This window comes from Electrona antarctica, assembly GCF_951216825.1.
Source record: "Electrona antarctica genome assembly, chromosome: 21".
Classification (NCBI taxonomy): domain Eukaryota; kingdom Metazoa; phylum Chordata; class Actinopteri; order Myctophiformes; family Myctophidae; genus Electrona; species Electrona antarctica.
The window spans coordinates 18,375,200-18,395,094 of record NC_136802.1 but is presented as its reverse complement, the minus strand read 5'-3'; the positions used below and the strand labels follow the sequence as shown (position 1 = coordinate 18,395,094).

Genomic DNA, 19,895 nt, shown 5'->3' with positions numbered 1-19,895 from the left:
ATTTGCAGTGGATTGTGGATTGACCTGTGCAGCAGCATGAAGGCCCGGCAGGCATCGGCCACGTGGTCCATCTGCAGGTAGGCCGCGGCAGCGAGGACCGCGGGGGCGCTGCGTGGTGTCAGAGGCAGGCGTGATGTGTACATGAAGTCCAACAGCAGGGACACGCTGGATGGGTCCAAGGTGCTGGGCAGGAACACGGTCATGAGCTGCTCCGGTCCGTCGCGCCCCTGGAGCAACACGCGGCGTGTGTAGAGAGAGTAGAAGAAGCCGCTGTGTGTGTGGGGAGGGGAGAAAAGAGAAGGAGATGAGCGTGTGTGTAGAGTAGTCATCCATACATAAGCCAAAGCCAGGAGTTTGTAGAGAGGGAAGGAGGCATGAAGAGTGGGACCAATAGCCCCAGAAGTCATTGTTTTTCTGCCTTGTTTCTAGTACTACAGTACTTTTTCCTTTTCTTATTATTACATGTATGTTGTAGTTGTAACCTTAACTGCTGCGACTGATTTTTCCCTGCGGGATAATAAAGGACAAAGACCGGGAGGAAAAAGGTGATGAACAACACAATGTTAGGGGATAGGTCGATTTCAAGAAATGAAAACAGAAATTATAACAATGTTATAAAGTTAAGACAAAGACAAAGGGATGAGTCCGGGAGAAACAAAGATGTGACCCCGCGTGCAGTGCACCAACCTGCATGCAACGAGCACGGCACAGTGTGCCCGCAGGCGAACACTGCCGACCTCCAGGGTGGCATCGGTCAGAATGTTCCGGTGACGCAACTCGTCCAGGTTCTGCAGGACATCATCAGAATGCCGCGTGAACTCCTTCACGTATCCCTCCGCTGTGGTCTCGGTCCTCTGTTCACCGCGGCCGTTGACCCTGTATCCTTCCACCACCTCCATCACCAATTAGTTGCTGAATGGCTGATAGAGATAGGGGTTGGGAGTTATTGCAGGTAATCGCATGCTTAACAGTGGTACAAGTAGATCAAACATCCCCTTAAACCCTTACAGAGTATTAATCGAAATGAATACAATGACTGTAATACACATTGGGTGTAAATATTTGGTAAGGTTTAGATTTTCCTGTCTGAAGTTAGACTTACCTGTGTCAAACTGACTGAATAAATAGACTGGAGTGTCCCAGACACATCTGTTAGGTGAGACCAGCTCCCTACTCGTACCTGTGGGAGTAAGGAAAGACAGACATCAGCAAATGCTTCTTTAGTATGTATGTATGTTGACTTTCATTAATAAGCACAAAATCACACTTACTACATAATGCCAAGAAGGAATGTGGCATGGTAATAATTTCCAAAAGTTAAAAAAGAAAAAAAAGACAGAAATAACCCATGCTGGTGTAATTCAACCTCCAACTGAAACCTTATTTCCGAAGCTGTACTTAAGCTGTAAATTGCACTCTTAAGAAGAACATTCCTTGGGTTAAAATCATTTTTGCGGTGCCTGGTGGCTCAGCCAGTTGCATGGACCACATGCTCATGCGAGTCACATCTTTAATACTACTCCCGCCATGTCTTGCATGTCTCCCTTCTCTCTGCATTTGTTTTCCTGTTTCTCTGCTATCTAATGAAGCATAAATAAATCTAAACAAACAAAAACTTACAGTTATAAGAAAGCTCTCTAAATGGCTCCTTATTAAACTCTTATTTTTTACATGATTCAACTCCAGGTCAAAACCTTCTAAGGCTAAATCAGCAGATAACTCATATTTCCATGAGGGAAAACAAAATCCATAATCCAAGCAAGCAGCTGTATCAACAGCCACAAGAAACATCATGGGGGGTAAAATGGATTGAGAAACCACTTCCAACTCACCCCGACCAGCAGGGACGAGATTAACGTTCACCACACTGACGTCAAACCCCTTGGCTCAGTGATCAGTCTGCAATCTAAGATGCCTCTGGTTATGCTTGCTTCACTGGCTCCACCACCTCCGAGTAAAGAGTGTCAGTGGTGGACCAAAGGGAGGGGACTCTTTATAACGTCGTGCAGGAAGCCTCACACAACCAATGCTCGTTTCCTCTTTCCTCAACGGCCCACGCGCACCCTGGAAGCAACGCAGGAAAAGGCCCAAGCCCAGACCCTCGGCTCCAAGTATTTTTAGTGGGCTATTAGTTTGTCTAACCCAGTAGGTCTGTGCAAAAGTAATGGCAGGAAAGCGATGCGTGTTTTCAGGCCGCCTTGAAAAAATATATATGGTAAACCCTGGGGAGGTATGTACGTGCCTGGCTATCTCTAGGAGTAAGATGATCCAAATCAGAGTTTCCCCCATCTACCTACCTTCCGCTATCCTACTACGCATCTCCCCTCTCCAGGACATAGGAAACTGGATGAGAGGAAGTGAGCAGGCTACCAACTTGCTGGATAAACAAATTATAAACCAAAATTGGAGACTTGCCATATAGGATTTGAGGGACTCTCTAGATGAATTACAGTAATTGTCAGGCAATCTTACAAGTTTATATATATATATATATATATATATACTGTATAAAATAAAATAAAATCTAATGTTTTCCAGTATATAACTCTGTAAGAAAACCATCATCTCAATTAAAAAAAACATTAAACATAATTTACACAGTTGTATTTGAAAGCACATGAAAACGGTGCTTTTGCTGAGGTGACAGATTCAGGTGAACATGGATTAATGAGCGCTCCATAACAAGTCACCGGAACCTTCTGGCTTGCTGCCCGTTATAGGACGGGGACGTGCAATGGGGACAGACAGGAAGGAAACGAAAAGTGTGGGGGAAAAAAATTGATAGGGCTTGATGGGAGACACCTTCTACTGGTACTGAAAAACAACCCCCCCCCCCCAACACCCTCCCTCCCTCCATGACTGCTAGCAATGTAGTGGACAGATGTGCAGGAACTCTCTCTCACTCACACACACACACACACGCACACACACACACACGCACGCACACGCACGCACGCACACACGCACACGCACACCTCTCTGTATGCATCCTGCGAGGCTGCACCGAAACATGGATAAAACCACCCGCGCAGGACATCCGTCAATAATAAACCAAGCAGGAGATGAGGAAGGTGAAACAGAGGGTTCAGGGGTCTCTCATAACTTTAAGAAATATATAAAAAAGAACAAGCGGAAAGTTACCTCATCATCAGTGTAGCCTTGGGTTCACAGAAAACCCGGGCACAAGACAGTTAATATAGGGACTGCAAAACTGCATCATGAACTGTGTTCCGCTCACATCAAAGTGGTTCACACAGGCGAGGCACACCTTGCATCAAAGTGTTTCATGCAGGCAGGCAATTGAGTGAACAGGAGCATGTTGTTCCAAATCTCTTAAGACAGATTCAGAATGGGTTCCTAGATATTGTGTTGTTCCGAGTATGACATACTTTTGAGATACATGGTGTGAATATTCACTGATAAATAGGTTATGGGTTGTTTGATTTTATTCATATTTTCAATTGTTGCTCTTAGACTCAGTTGTAACAGTTGTCTATTAATTGGTTGCATAGGGCCTAAATGGAAACAAGACCAACAAGACAAGGACCCTTTGGTGCTATCCCTTTTGGACTAAGTGTTTGACTGTACTCTGTGGCTGTTTTTTACATTTCTGTCTGATAAACTATTCACAAAATACAGAAATTACAACTTACTGTATGCATGCGATTGAATCGCGCATGCAATTCAAATCTGACATGACATGACCATATTTGGTTATAAATCCTTTGAAAATGTGAGTCGGAAGCAGAGTGTTTGTGAGGGGTGTTGGGTGCGTGTGTGTGTGTCCCTTCTTTATTTGTTTGGATGGAGGCTGCATCAATTGTGTCCTTGTGGAAAAAGAAAAAGAAAAACAATATTTAAGAAAACAGTGAGGGAGATGTGGGTCTCGGCAACTTCCAGGCATTGTGAAAGGAGCGGATGAGGGGGGCGGCTGAGGAAAAGTGAGAACATTACTAAACAGGTTCACCAATGAGCGGAAGCCATTGAGTCTGCCCTGTTGGCAAGGCTGGGGCCAAGCTACTAGTGATTTCCTGCATCATAGCCAGTCTGTCAGTGTCCATCAGCAAGCCACTGTTGTTATGGCAAAGTCCTACTATTTATTACAGTTCTACTGTAATTAAATGCATATTGTCTTTAGGAGACATTAAACTCTATCATGAACCACACTATAGCCACCAGTAAGTTACCAACCACAGTGTACAAGTGTGCTCAAATTAATGGCAGAGCTGGAGAGGGCTCCTAAATTAATACATGCATTAATTGCATTGTGACATCTCCTCCTTAAAGCAACTGGAATGTGCTAAACCTAGGGGAATCCCTTCATTTTGTGGTTTCCTGGACAGACCGTGGTATTGTTAACCTGACAAGACGTGTGCTCAAACCTTGCTTTGTCTGTATATTCAGCAGCTGGTGCCAAGGTGTTGACAACTGCAGGGCCAGAAACAATAACACAGAGCCACATAAACTGTCTCTTCCTGTGATTGCTGAGTGCCCTGGACATATAAGGGCAAACAGAGAAGCCGTAGTTTGTGGAGGAAGTGTGTGTGTGTGTGTGTGTGTGTGTGTGTGTGTGTGTGTGTGTGTGTGTGTGTGTGTGTGTGTGTGTGTGTGTGTGTGTGTGCGTGCGTGCGTGCGTGCGTGCGTGTGCGCATGCGTGTGTATTCCTGTGCACTCACGTTGGGGGGTACCAGCAGTAGTTTTATAGTTGTTTGTCCCCTTTGTGGCAGGCAGCAATGGAGCATCAGGGGAAACAAGCAATTAAAAGGAAAACATTGAATCCTAGGGGAGAGGGAAAAAACTTTGTTTAGAGAAATGTCTTATGGAAACATGAGGATGCCTCTGATATGCTCCCCAGCTCCCATGAGAGACGAGGGGAACTGGAACATGGAAGGGGAGGGGGAGGTAAGGCGAGAGGGTGAAAACTGTTGACTCTTGAACCCTGGGCCTCAAAATAAGAATGTGTACAAGGAGATAGAGGGAAATGTTACAGCCATCAACGCTCAACCTCCATGCTCACTACCACAGGGGGAGAAAACTATTAGATAACAAGGAAATACATAAAAGGCAATGCTTTATCAGCACACAGACAGACATACATATGAAGAAAATATGGAATAAATAATAAATAATATACATATAGAAATATTACTTTATAAAAGTATAAACCAACTATTAGACAAAGCAACATTGGAAAGCATTATAAAGGGGAACTAAATGGAAAGAATACTGGTGGTCAGCTAGTAGCTACATGTAAGTGCTAAGTGCATTTTAATGAAGGACCTTGGACATAAGGGTATGTTATTACATTATGAGGTCTACTACATCATCTGCAGCTAAAAATAGAAATGGCAAACAACTCCAAAGAGTTGTTTGTAGAGCTATATTTGCAGAGCTACCAACATATGAAAAGTTGAACACCATCAGAATTGTAAATGTCACACAGACATTTGTAAACTATAATGCATTTGAACAAATCAAAAATATCCCAAAATAGAGATTTGTTTCCAATATCAGCAAGTGACAGCAGGGATATGCAATATTGTTTTAAAGTTAATATGGATATGACAGCTTATAACCATTTATTTGACGAACATATTATATCATCGTCACATTAGACATTTCGCTCACACATTACAATAGTCTAATTTGCGATACAGTATCAACTGAATCCTCGATAAACATTACATTGCAAAAGGAAAGTTCCTACCTCAGTAGGTCAAGAGAGAAGAAAAAAAACGTCAACGTGCACCTTAGCACCCAGTAAAGAACAACTAACAAGCCAGTCATTTAAAACTATCTGCCCTGGCTGGCTGTGATCTCTCCACATGTGAGACACCCAACAGGGTTTCATGGTGCCTGAGTTGTTTCGCGTGTAGGCTATGAAGGTGTCTGAGAAATGTGAAATACATTTACCGGTAGTCTACATTTGCCACTCAAAGAGAAATATCTACAGATCTACAAAAACATGCCAAGTGGAACAATAAAGTTTGAAAACCCCCATTCCATACTGCTAGAGAAATTAAGGATTTTCATCTAGGCTAATTGCATGATATTGCATGCAAACAAATGCTAAATCAGATGCCTTATTATTGTGTCAGAATATTGAACTTTTCCAGTAGGGCAGGACGATATGAACAAAATCAAATCAATATCAACATTGGGAGTAATACCATATTGTGACAATCTAAAATTAAAATAAAATTAAAATAGCACACAAGCAAGCTCACCTTGCATCACACTGCCATGTGTTGTGAGCTTGTAGATTGGCTATTTTTTCAAATTTGGAAAGTATAACATAACATGATTTTTTTTTAAATAATTTTGTGTTTCAAATTGGGGAGACGGGGGGATAAAGTAAAATCACACCCGTGTGAAGTGAGGGGCGCTCTTATCATCGTACATCATCATGACATAAGATGTCGATTTGCTCAGACACATATGACAGAAATTCTCCTTTCATTGTCAATGGCACCTCGTGACATCACGTCTCCATATATGGAGACGAACCCCCCCACCCCCCCTTGCGATCGCGATGCTAATTTGCCCAGTCAATCATTTGATCCACGCTACGCGCCTGATGGTCACGCCTCGTGACATCCATCCAGCCATCTTCAACCGCTTATCCGTAGTCGGGTCGCGGGGGCAACAGCTCCACCAGAGAGCCCCAGACTTCCCTCTCCAGAGCAACATTAGTGACTTCCTCCTGGGGGATCCTGAGACGTTCCAAGGCCAGTGAGTCGATGTAATCCCTCCATCTGCGCCTTGGTCTGCCCCCTGGTCTCCTCCCAGTGGGACGTGCATCGAGGACCTCCCTAGGGAGACGCCCGAGAGGCATCCTAACCAGAACCTCGTGACATCACGCCTCCATATATGGTCATGCTTCGTGACATCACGTGACATCATGGAGACCCTTAGATCTACATATCTGCATATATGAAGCCGGCCAGCAACTCTGACCTCAAACCATTAGATCTCCATAAATGGAGCTGACCTGTTCTGACATTCCATATGTTGATCCTACCCCACCCGTCCTTCCTGTTCTTCTGACATTCCATATGTTGATCTGACCTCATCAAACCCTGTACACTCAAGACACGCTCCATATATGGCCACTACAGAATTCATTCCATATGTTGATCTGACTGACCCCCATGCCAATTAAGCGCCAGCGCTCGCCCAGCAGTCTGCCGTCGTCACCCAGGCGGATGTGTGCACGCGCTTCTCGCCATCAGGGCGTCTTACTGGTAATAATAATATAACAATAATAAGGGTAATAATAATAAATGTTTTTTTCCACTTTACACGAATCTTCTCTTCAAATTATGGGGGGTCTGCGGCCAAATACATATTTTTTTAAGCTACTGTATGTATGCCTCCATTGCCTCGGCTGCGTGAACTACAGGTCAACTCGACTTGCAATGTGCCTCCTTTGATAAATGACAACCATGCCCCCGCCCCCCCACCGACGACCAAGAGACAGTCATCTACGTCACACATTAGGAATGCGGTGACGAGACTGCTGCACCGAAGGCCTGTGACTGAAACTCCACGACAGACAAAGTAGGTTGTTTTACCGAAACTAAAATGTAAATGTAAATAAAGTTTAGTAGGACTAGGACTCACTCAGTCAGTTACTCAGACGCTTTAATGTGTGTGTGTGTGAGGAGACGGGGGGGACGTGTGTTGAAGTGGGACTGTGGGGTGCGCGTAGACAACTAGGCGGCGGTGGGTTCTCCTCTCTCTCCCCAGCACTATCCTTCTGTTGGAGGCTATTCAAGTAGTACACTAGCAGCCCCCCGGGAGAGACTAGAGAGAGACGAGGCACAAGCTGAACTCGCGTCGCCATGCCGCTTCGCTGCTGTTCAAACAAGTAAACAAACATGTCATTAAAGTTAATTGTCGCCAGTTATCCCCCGCCGGCCGTGGCATATTATTTAGATGTTCGAAGCTGTTAATTTGACACAATTATGACGCAAAACGAGGCCAGTTTTAGACGGGGCAGGAGAGAAACAGCCTAGGGTTGCTGCTGCTGCTAGCCTGCTGCGGGTTGCTTTTACACATTTTTGAATGAAGCAGCAGCAGAAACACAGATACATTCATCCTCTGCTCTGTCTTACTACAACAACAACACACTCACTCACACACACACACACACACACACACACACACACACACACACACACAGAGATACCGAACTGAGCAGCATGTTGTCGTTTTGTGTTTCTAGATGATCACACTGAAGGGAACAAGAGACGCGGTGGAACTATAATAAGGTAGGAAATGATGCTGTAGTACTAGCACAATGTTGATTGATTTTTCGCTGTCCTGAGTCTGGACTGCATTTCACGCCATGTTGTTTTCCCCCCCCCCTCCCCATTGCGGAAGTTTACATTTGCTACATTGTAACGGCAATCTGTCTTTAATACAATCCAGACTGTACAATGTAACAACTTTGACAGTCACCGAAGTTAGCGCTAGCTTCATGCGAGCTATGGCTAATCGATGTGCAACTATAATAAATAATAAATGAGCTCCGTGGCGGATGCACGCACATAACAACCTCGACAAATGGATTAAATCACAGAATGATAAAGCCGTTGTGATTAATTTCATGGCCCAGCAATCCTCCGATTTGAGTTGAGTGCTCCGCCGGATTATGAAAGGGTTTAAATCAGGTCGGTATATAGGCTACTGCAGTGGGGCAGCCAGTCAGTGAGTCAGTCACTGAGTCTCCCTGGAAATAAAAACGTCTGGGTTTCCGAGGCTAGTCACAGACAGTAGCCTATGATATTATATAATAATCGGACACGGTCTCAGTCTGTCTGAATGAAGGCAATCAAAATCCATGTCAATACAGCAGGAGTCTGGTGATTAAGCAGTTCACCAGAAAGACTTGATGAAACAGAAACCACATCAATTAGAATGTGGTGAAATACTGTATCCCTGTAAGCTACATTTTGTTTTCTCTTTCCTGGTTATTATAATCCTCTTACAAGCAGAAACATCATTCCAGACTGGCATATATAACCACCAACATGAATGTGTTCTGTCAGTTTCACTTCTTTGACAATGCTGACATTGCTGTATGCTTTCCCAGTGGGCATCTCTGCAATCTGCATGTGAGTTAAATAACACCAATCTTGTATCGCTCACCAAAAAAAAAAAGAAACTCCAACAGAAAAGGATTGGAAAACATAGTACCAGCACACACGTGTCCCAGACTTAGCTGCAACTCCGCAAGCAACTCTCAATCCTATTTTTAATATCTAGAATCTAGAGTTGCAATACCATACAAACCCTTGACAGCCCATACATCCAAATGGAAAAGTCCTTCTGACTGTACTAAACAATGTTAAACTCACCAACATTGCATTGGTACGGAAAGCTTGAATTATACTCTTTGTATTTGCAAATGTTTAATACAAATCCACCATTGATGATAATTCAAGCTTGTATGGGTTGTCAAGGGTTGGTATTGCAACTCTAGATTCCTGATATAAAATAGGATCTAGTGTTGCTTGCGGCTATCCCAGACTCATGAGATATGACCAACACTTTGCCAGTGAAAAGTGTGTGAAAGAAAGACTTTAAGATTTGTTGTTTATTTTATGTATAGTTCTTAATGTCTGCGTTAAGTCCAATTTATATGACGATGTAATGTGTGGACAATAGTCGGTCTACATACAAGCTCACTACACATCACAGGTGCAATGCGTTGTAAGCTATTAGAAAAGTAAAAATCACACCCGTGTGAACTGAGTGGTGCAGTGACGTCACACACTAACCATAGCAACCATGCTCGTTTTTTTGGTACGAACAAACACGGGTACAAAGCCAGTTGTTGGAGTGGTTTGCAACACTCAACAAAAATTCAGTGCAACACCACTGGAGCATAAAGCAGGCATTTGAAGTGTCTCATGACGCTTTTGTGTTTTTATATGTATGCCCCCTCCCCTGTCAAGAAGACAGCATTTCATTGGCAGGGATCTTTCCAAAGCTTGTTACACCTTTGTCAACTCAGCTGTTGTTATTTATCCTCAAGAGGATGTGTAACATATTGTTGTGAACCAGGTGTTGATGTACAGACATCATGACACGACACTTCCTGTCTAGTTTTTGTGTTGACTTGAGTTGAACTCATCTATAACTGCCATGTAAACAGACAGACAATAACTATTGTGGTGCATACGATAGTTACGATACAGTCAGTGGTAGCTATGGAGTTGCACCTGTAAGTGCCTGTGTGTGTGTGTGTGTGTGTGTGTGTGTGTGTGTGTTTGTGTGTGTGCAAGCACTGTGGACATTCAAGGGTCTTGGTGTTCATAACTTCATACACACGTGTTGGAGCATAGAGCTGATCTGATGGAATTCCCCAACCCTTTGGGAATGACTGTTCTCTTCCTGCTCCTCAACTAGAAGCCCATTGTTAAGTGCTTGTGTCCGCGATGCAGCATCCCTCGGTTTCCAGTGGTTACCAACCATACCAATGATACAAATACACAGAAGCCACAGCTATGGGTCATGTGAATCTGAGTGGGAGCTGAAACGGAATCCTGCACATTTCACTGGGCGGGAACTGGGAAGCAATTTCAGCAAAGTCAGTACGACTGACTCTATAACTTGGTGGGATACTGCAGAGCATGTAGGTTCTGATTTGTGCACTAAACTGTCTTCATCTGAGGCAGAATAGACCACGTTCCAACTGTAAAAGAAAAAGCACAATACAAGCATTTTTAACCACAATGAATTATAAACCTGAATTATTAACGTCCTTGACTGGCACTGCCACATTGCTGTCATCTTTTTAATCCATGACATGTCTATATATTCACATGTTGCATAAACGCACACAAATAACACCATGCAATGACAATAGTAACGTACCGTGCACCTTCTGCCCAGATTCTTTTAGGAGTAGTTACGTCTTGTTCTTTTTTTTTATACTTTATATTTAATATTTTGTAGAGACTGACGTGAAGAGCTGAGAGCTCCTTTCCTCTCTGTACCTTGTTTGTTCTGACCAAACATGCCCAAACCCAACAGGTGATGATTGTAATGTTGCTGTGATTAGGGTCTCATGAACCCTGCCCACGAAACGGACCACAATGCACTTCAACTGTATGATTCATGATGACTATTTAATGTATTACCATGTTTTTGTTCTTGCTTACTGTAAATCGCTCTGGATTAAAAGCGTCTGCGTAAATTGTAATTGTACAGGAAAATTACCAACAACCACGATAAAACCTAACAAACATCTTTCTTTGTCCCACTGTGGCCTTACAGTAGCCTGTCATGTCTGGTCCTACCTGGCTGCCGCCAAGGACTCAAGATAACCCAGAGCGCGTGGTCCCCCAGATGTCTCACTCAGGAGGTCCAGCCATCTACCGAACCCCCAACAAGAAGGGCACGTCAGACCCCAGACCTAAATATGGCCTCTATGACCAGAATGGAGGAGGAGGAGGAGGGGGAGGGATGTCCAATAGATACATGGCTACAGGGCCCACGGGTAAGATCACATCAGTCAACACATGTTGCAAAAAAACATGAAACAGTGAGTCATCTAACGGTCTCATTAGAATTAATTAATTAATGTTTGTCTATTATGATATGCCCAGAATAGAGCTGCTAGGGTTCAAGTGGTTAAGGCCAAGATATTAAACACTCACAGATTTGATGCTTATCCTCCAATTAGGTGGACCCATGCAGCATCCCTCTGGCGATCACTATTACCCACCTCCTCATGGACCCAAAGAGGACCGCAACTGGAGCCCTCACATGGACAGTTATGAGCTAATGGTAAGTGGCTGTTGTGTAATTTAGCTATAGAATACTGATTTTTGTTGAGGGGCGCGCTAGCCCCTCCTATGTCCAACTTTGAGGGTTTGTGTACTGTAAACACAAACATTGAATGCCATTGACAATGAATGACCAGCTTTGAGTGTTAGTGTAAACTATGTAAACACAAACATTGAAGACGAAGGTGAGGATGCAAATTGTGATTGGCTGGAATGAGATGATGTATGATGATAAAAGTGCCCCTCACTTCTTCACACAGGTGTGATTTTTGTTTCATACAATCTACACACGTTTTACAATTAAAGTGTGTAGGCTCATTTCTTGTAGCCTGGCTAATAAACCAGACTAATATCACACAACACTGTCGCGGTATATCAGTCTGGGCTGGCTCCACTTGGATTTCATTTCCCGGGGAACATTTTCTCTTTGACGCAATTGGTCAGAGCTACTGTCAGTCAAAAGTCTCAAGCATTGAACGTCACTGTACCAAAGCCCGCCTATATTGCATACCGTGTCCCGATTGGTCCGACCTGTTCTCTGCTGTAGGAAAGAGGCGTGCTACTGAGCCTCGCCAGACCGTAATCCGCTGGTAGGCAACTTTTTTTTGCCAACGGCTGATTCGGTCTGGTTTATTAACCAGGCTACATTTCTTGCACAAGTGAAATCTACTGAAACGTCATCTACCAGTCTTGAAATACACTGTTTCATCTGTGTGTTTTAATTTAGCCCTGTAAGTGTACACATTGACACTTAAAGGTGTAGTGAAACGGAAATGGTGGGCATTTTATTTTGAAGTTTCAGCTTGAAACGCTGGCTTTGAAGTTTCTGAACCAATCAGAGCGTCGCATCCCTCCAGGCTATGGGTCCTATAGGTCCGTCTCATGCACAGTGGTTTGTTTACAAAGTGACAGAGAGACGGCAGAAAAGCCAGGGGATTTTTTCCAACATGTACACAACCTATATACATATTTTAGCGTGATGATTAGGTTGAAAACGAGTAATACGCTGTCTGGGTGTCATCTTGAATTGGATTAAAAACGGAGGATTTCTGTAATCTACTGATTACAGAAATCCTCCGTTTTACCTGTGTTTCGACGGAAGCGCAGATATGGGAATCAAACTGGTGAGCTTCATTTTTATTGGCTTTTATTGATGTGGGCCTTGACACGTCATCACGCAGGACGTTTTCTTTTGCCCAATTTCTTACGGTGTATTTTACTGTGTAGAAAAATTTGGAAATTATTAATCCTGACACACACAATGATGTTTCAAAAAAACTGAAATGTGCACTTATACACTTGTGCTTGTAGCACCGGGGCCATGAAAAGCCTGTGGGCCATCATTCCAACATTGATGCAGACATAGACTCTCTCACATCTATGCTGGCAGACCTGGACAGTCACCCTCACAACTCCAGCACACAGGTATGGCAACGCAATCACCAACAATAACCTTTCATTTGAAGTCTGTAAAGTATTGTCCACTTGTATCTAAGCAGTAGTTGTTTTTTTTCTTTATTACCTTCTAATACATTGAATAAATAAACAGAGGAGTGGAGGGTGTTCAACTTTGATCATATCCAATCTAATCAATTTGAACACAAAAAATGTCATTTAAACAGTGCCCCTGAAACGTCATGTTTCTCACTGCTTTCTTGCTCTCCACAGTTGTATGACAACGTGCCTTACGACAAACACCTTTCTTGCTCTCCACAGCTGTATGACAATGTGCCTTACAACAAACACCTCTCAGGGGACCGTTACACATCCGCAACCCAGAGCGGCCCTTCGCCCCAGGGACGACCATCTATGGGTTACCCGCCTCATCCCCAAAGCCAGTACCACCCGGCACCACCATACTCCAATGAGCACCAGGTGGCCCAGTACCCCAGCTCCCACCAGCAGGAGTACTACTCCTCCTCCTCTTCGTCTAAGCCCTACCCACAGCCCGTCCCCGCCTCTTACACCACAGCCTCCACGCCTACTGGCCCCAGGTTCAGTGTGCAGGTCAAGACGGCCCAGCCTGTCACCTATTCCCAGACTGGGAGACAGGCTGAACAGGCCTACACTCCACCGCCTCCCCGCCAGCACACATCACGCCCCCCACCCCAGACTCCGGGAGGTCCCCAGGGCTGGTACTCTCAGCATCCCGCTTCCCAAACCCAGGAGATGCATTCGGAGGCAGTGTACAAGGGGAGTGCCACGGGTAACGGAGGAAGACCCAGCCAGGTTTCCATGTCTAAGAGGGGACTGGAGAGCAGCCAACCAGGGGCAGGACATAGTCTTGCCTATCAACCTGGCAAGGTAGGTTCTTAGTGGTCTCTCTTCCTTGCCTAGTCATCGCTTTTCATCCATACGTACGATCCAAGCGTGGAGTCTTGAAATTGAAATATACACATTGTGCAAAGTCACAGTATTCAAAGAGAGTCATCAAGGGATAAATAAATCCAAGTATGTCGCAGTGTTTTACTCCTTTCCTATGAACTCCATCAGGGGTCAGCAACACCAAGGCCTGAGGAAGAGCTGGATCGACTAACCAAGAAGCTGGTGTATGACATGAATCACCCCCCTGTAGAGGAATATTTTGGTACCGTCTTTATTGATATATTTAATTTCTATCCTGCCACACCAAAAGAAATCTGCATTTAAAGCATATTTTTCTTCATTAACTGTCACATTCTCCCCATAGCCACTCGCATTTGTTCTGTAGACCAAGTATTTTTTTCACCCATTTCGTCTCAGGCCGGTGTGCGCGTTGCGGTGACAACGTGCTCGGTGATGGCAGCGGCTGTATCGCTATGGAACAGGTGTTCCACGTGGAGTGTTTCACTTGCATCACCTGCCATGCTCGTCTCCGAGGCCAACCCTTCTACGCCCTGGACAAGAAGAGCTACTGCGAGAGCTGTTACATTGTGAGTAGAGGAAATGCAGTAGTTGGGGATAATTCATAGTCCTTTGACATAGTCTACTGTTCAACTTTTCTTTTTTAATTTCTGCAACAATTTTGATATTTTAAGACTTCTTGGTCACTGCAACCCACTTTCTAACATAATTATTCATGCTCCAACATTTTTCCATCAGAGCACCCTAGAGCGTTGCTCCAAGTGCTCTAAACCAATCTTGGACCGTATCCTGCGGGCCATGGGCAAGGCATATCACCCACGCTGCTTCACCTGTGTGGTTTGTAACTGCTGCCTGGATGGAGTGCCCTTCACTGTGGATGCCACTTCCCAGATCCACTGCATAGACGACTTCCACAGGTCCATACACAACTCCCTATACTGAAAGACCTTTCATTTGATCAAGAAAATGTTTTTTTGCCATTAACACTTTGACTACTGAACCCGAGTTACTCGAGTTAATTGACTGTAGAACACTTAACCTCACGAGTTGCTCGAGTTATGTTTTCATTGTTTAATCCGCGTTTTTAATCAGTTTTAAGTCATACTGTCAATCCATCGGACAGAGTGGGATAGGAGACGCGTTTTTATGACGTCATCGCAAAAAAGTCTGTCGCTCTAGCGTGCAAAGGGTTACGGGAAATTGAGTCCCTATTCATTGCAATGGCGACGTTGCCGCGCAGCGCGCACCTTCCTCATCCGCTCTGTTGTTGTGATCGCCACTTTGGAATACTTTTCAACACTACGACAAGAGATTACACGGTTTTAAAGTGGATTTTCATGACGAGCAACTCGACGGTCAGCGCAGTGGCTGTTCAGTGAAACCTGAAACACGATTGTTTAATCCCAGCAATAAAACTGTTAATTCCATCCATATTGATCCTTGTGCTTCATGACAGGAAGTTTGCCCCTCGCTGCTCGGTGTGTGGTCAGGCTATCATGCCAGAGCCTGGTCAGGAGGAGACAGTCAGGATAGTCGCCCTGGACCGGAGTTTTCACGTCAACTGCTACATCTGTGAGGTACGGTAGCCCTTAGTACTGTTGTACAGCTGGCAACGACATTGCAGGCAGTGAAATTATTGTACTCCCCAACATTCTAGAGACTACGGACAGTGTACAGCAGTGGTTCCCAAACCTTCCCAAAACTAGTGAAAATAGCAGATCTACAAGAGATTGTAGATCGGCTATATTCACTACTACTTATAAACATTTGTTTTATCATTTATGGAATTTCTTAGATATTTCTTTGAATTCATGAAATTACTGAAAGAAATCATTGAATTAGTTTTTAATTCATGAAAGTTTTGCTGGGACCGCAGTTCTAGGAAAGCCCTGCTGTGGCCAGTAGTCGCTGTGATTGACAGTTCTCGTTTTTGCAACTATGCCTAACCCTAAACCTAACCACATAACCTTAACCTCAGTAAAACTATGCCTGCCCAGGAGCCAATCAGGTCCGCGACCCACAAATGTTTGGGGAACAGTGGTGTATAGCAGGGGTTCTCAACGTTTTTGGCCGGGGACCCCCGAAAATGCTTTGGCAACGTCTCGGGACCCCCGCCCCGCCCCCTCCCGACCCCCAATATAAATTGACTGCTACAATAACCTTAAACCATTTTGGGCGGGAACCCCTTTTGGTGTTTTAAGCATTGTTATAATTTAGCTATTTAAAAATAGCAGATCTACAAGCTCATAGCGCGCCACAGAGTGGCGCGCTACGAGCTTGTAGGTCTGCTATTTTTTTTTTTTTTAGAAAATAATTTGGGGACCTCCTAAAATAATTTGGCGACCCCCCGAGGGGTCGCAACCCACGGGTTGAGAACCCCTGGTGTATAGCAATGACCTGGAAAATATCCAAACTATAACAACCTGTGTTTCTGAGTTTGCGGTTGAATTGAACATTTATCTCCTTCAGGAATGCGGTCTCTTGCTGTCCTCTGAAGGTGAGGGCCGTGGCTGCTACCCACTAGATGGCCATATCTTGTGCAAGAGCTGCAGTGCTCGCCGCATCCAGGACCTGTCGGCCAAAATCTCTACTGACTGCTAGCACTCTTATTGGCTACTCAAGCCCCTCAGTGTCCATATGTCAGCCAATCATGGAGTCCAGGGTCAAGTCCTTTTCCAAATGAAATAGTTAATTTGAGAAGGGTCACTATATTATGGATTATATATATTTTTTTTATGTCACATCACACTTTGATCTCATGCCGTTTCTGCCTGTTAAAACAGGGAGTTACATACTCAAGAATCAACATAAATGATAGGGTTCCCTCTAGTGGCACTCCATTCCGATACAAAGAGAGGAACATTGAAAATACTGGTTCTCAACCCATGGGGATCTGTAACACTCTGAAAGTCCCAGAAATAGTAATTGCATCAAACTCGGGGTCCTTGAAAAATGGAAAAGGTTGAGAATCACTGCACTACAATAAATTTAAAGTTAACGTTTTTTTTCTTTTTTTCAATTTCATATTCTCAAGCTGTTGTGTGCACCCCGGAAAGGTTGCTTGATTCAATATTTAAATGTTTAATATACATTTGATCAGATATGCCCCCTCCTATTTAAGCCCATTCCGCTTCAATCCCCCATGCTATCCATGTTAGACTAATTAAAGTCTAACATGTCCCTGGTTCTGATGATTGATTTTGTCCTAATGTGTGAGGAGACAATCATTTTTCTTATTTCCAATTTACACATACAATTAAACAAACTGAATAATAAATGTATCAATTCCACAACTTCAACCTCCTGTTATGAGAATACATTTAAAATGAAATATGGTCTGGGGTGCACACAAAAAGCCCAAGTAGACATTCAAATGTGTTAAGTAAAAGAGCCCTATGTTAGTACTGCACAGTAGCCCTGATCTGCAGGCAGCTATAGGGCTACACTAATCATTTAATTCCCTAAACTCTGGTGTTGGTTACTGTGTCCTTATCACCGCTTGTACTCTCCCTATCAGAGACACTGACCATATAGTGTATGTTGAGCATATTCATTAAGGGGGAAAGAAGAGGAGATTCGATTGAAGGGAATGTGATGCTATCCAGGACAATTTCCTCCATGCATGGATGTAATTGGTGAAAAGTCTCAATAATGTATACTTGTATATTTTGAAATCACCACACACTAACGTACTTAACTGCCTCAAAACAAATGCATTTGAGAAGCACATAATGCAGCACTACCTGTAGCGCTCTATAACATGACGTTTTGCTTGGAGAGTTTATCCGTTGTGTTGGAAAGCATGTAATGCAGTGAACTTTTGCAGTGCGTAGCCTAATAGGATCTGAAAATTATATCGAAAGAGTGTGTAGTGAACTTGAGAAGATTAGTGATTATCTCTGGGTTCTTGCAGAAGGTGAAAATAATGTAGAACATGACTAAAAATGTTTACCCCATATCGACATTGGTGTATCACAATATTACATGTAACATACCATAGTTATTAAAACAACCTAGGGATTTTCTTAATACGAGCCAAATCAACACTTGATTGTTGAATGTCCACAAAACACAAGGCAACTCAATGCGCTTATATCAGCTTTTGTATTTACTTTGAATCTTTTTTGTTTGATACTTGACTGTTACATTTGAAGATGAAAGGTGCAATGAAGTCAAACGCCACTATTTAATGGAAAAACAGGGTGTTCATCTGACAAGATGCTTGTAGGTCATGAAGACATCCTGCTGTGTACATGCCTGTAGCTTGAACTTCATGTATGGAGTTCTGCTTTATGCTTGTCCTTGCACTCCTGTCAGCCCATTTGGTCATATTTTTGAGCCTATATGTTACAGTACAGTATTTATAATTACATTTGATTTCGTTTTAGTTCTGTCTTTCCGTCCCAGTTTTCTTCAGTTGTCTGTGTAAGGCCAAGGGCTAGTAACTAAAGCCTTATTCCAAGAATCTTCATTGTGATGATAATCCTTTGTCTTTGTGAATCTTGTGTTCTTGTTACAAAAAAAATGGGTAATTGGCGCAATGCTTTTGACAGTAGCATTTTACACAATTCTTAATTTATTTCATCTCATTGTTAGTTGACTTTTTGTATTATCAAGTTGTTCAATAATGTCATCTTTTTGAAATTCTTAACCATGCCAATTTTGTGTCAGAAATCATACTCCAAAAGTTGTCTACTTTATATTTTTGTGCTGTTATACTATCACCTTCCATCTTGTGGCTCAGTCTTAGCCTTGATGGCTAACAACCTATGTAAAGTTTTGGAATGCTGTGAAGTGTAATCTGTGAACGCAGACAGACTGGTAGTTCTAAGCCCATGGTACTGCAGCAGACTAATGTTCATAGAATAACCCAAGAAAGCTTTTGTACTGACAAAATGGTACAAATGGTTGTAAAACTGATTTTGTGAGCAGTAGGATCCGAGTAGTTGGAGTGTGTGGGGATGTGTGTTGATCGATGTGTGCATTGTTTCTCCTAATACAGATTGTAGTATGTAATTGATGCATACATATTAAAATATACATTTTTCAGCGAGTTAATTGACGTCATTGTCATGTTTTGTTGTATGAAAGCAACTAAAAATTTAGCTATTTTTAAATAGCTATATTCTGAGAGTACTCATTGTTAGTGTTCAGTTTTGTTTTTCAGGTTCAAAATTGGAACTGGAACACTATAAAATGTAGGCTATTCTCCTGGTTATTTGTTAAAAGAGTTGGAGAGATAGGGAGACTCCTGTTACTGAACACACCAACACCATACTTTAGCAATGTCAGAATATTTAGTGCTTTGCTTTCACACTATACCACTTACACTATAAGCCATTATTCTACATCACTTTTTCTTCATTAAAGCATTTTTATTTTGTTTATACAATTTGTTTTATAGTGTAGAAAGAAATGAAACCAAGGGCAGAGAGGAAGTAGTTTGAAGTTGTATTTAAACTCAGGTCCTCACAACTCATGGACATGAGTCTGTGACATCAAGGAGCATAATGGTCAGTGCACTGGCAGAGCCACCAGGAACCCCCTATACTGTACATGCTATGATTTTTTTCACACAACATACAGTACTGTTTCACAACCTGGTCACAGACAAATCAGTCAACTTTAAAACCCATAGAATCACTTTACAAACAGACATTAAAAACACTCGACCAAAAGCCCAACCGTTACCACCATTTCCATATAGTTCAAAAGTACAACTTATTTACTTTTGACAGCTTCAAACATTTTGCA

General features: G+C 43.1%; 2 protein-coding genes across 5 annotated transcripts in view; one reads left to right on the top strand and one right to left on the bottom strand.

Moving 5' to 3' along the window:
* Positions 1–19,895, bottom strand: part of bcl6b (BCL6B transcription repressor) — a 220,277-nt gene that overhangs the window by 8,069 nt on the left and 192,313 nt on the right. Inside the window, exons 1-4 of one of the 3 annotated variants that reach the window (XM_079491398.1) lie at positions 1,833–1,960; positions 1,103–1,180; positions 688–920; positions 25–270 (exon numbers count right to left, since the gene is read on the bottom strand). In XM_079491398.1, the coding sequence (XP_079347524.1) occupies positions 25–270; positions 688–899 (458 nt within the window). In that variant the 5' untranslated portion in view covers positions 900–920; positions 1,103–1,180; positions 1,833–1,960. Of the gene's footprint in view, positions 1–24; positions 271–687; positions 921–1,102; positions 1,181–1,832; positions 1,961–19,895 lie in introns of those variants that run through there. The other 2 variants (XM_079491399.1, XM_079491400.1) reach the window with 2 other exon arrangements.
* On the top strand, positions 7,464–19,199 carry trip6 (thyroid hormone receptor interactor 6). 2 transcript variants are annotated; one of them, XM_079490493.1, is made up of 11 exons: positions 7,464–7,560; positions 8,228–8,273; positions 11,287–11,509; positions 11,696–11,799; positions 13,110–13,223; positions 13,515–14,102; positions 14,292–14,385; positions 14,541–14,710; positions 14,880–15,058; positions 15,598–15,718; positions 16,611–19,199. In XM_079490493.1, the coding sequence occupies exons 3-11, from the start codon at positions 11,296–11,298 to the stop codon at positions 16,740–16,742; spliced, it is 1,716 nt and encodes a 571-aa protein (XP_079346619.1). In that variant the 5' UTR covers positions 7,464–7,560; positions 8,228–8,273; positions 11,287–11,295; the 3' UTR covers positions 16,743–19,199. The 2 variants fall into 2 exon arrangements, with proteins under 2 accessions (XP_079346619.1, XP_079346620.1); XM_079490494.1 differs by lacking the exon at positions 7,464–7,560 and adding an exon at positions 7,667–7,870.

Bases quoted from the DNA above. Each gene is read 5' to 3' on its own strand.
- trip6 (XM_079490493.1), top strand. From the start codon at position 11,296: ATGTCTGGTCCTACCTGGCTGCCGCCAAGGACTCAAGATAACCCAGAG. The intron at 11,510-11,695 runs GTAAGATCACAT...TCCTCCAATTAG, and splicing joins CATGGCTACAGGGCCCACGG to GTGGACCCATGCAGCATCCC. The intron at 13,224-13,514 runs GTATGGCAACGC...TGCTCTCCACAG, and splicing joins CTCACAACTCCAGCACACAG to CTGTATGACAATGTGCCTTA.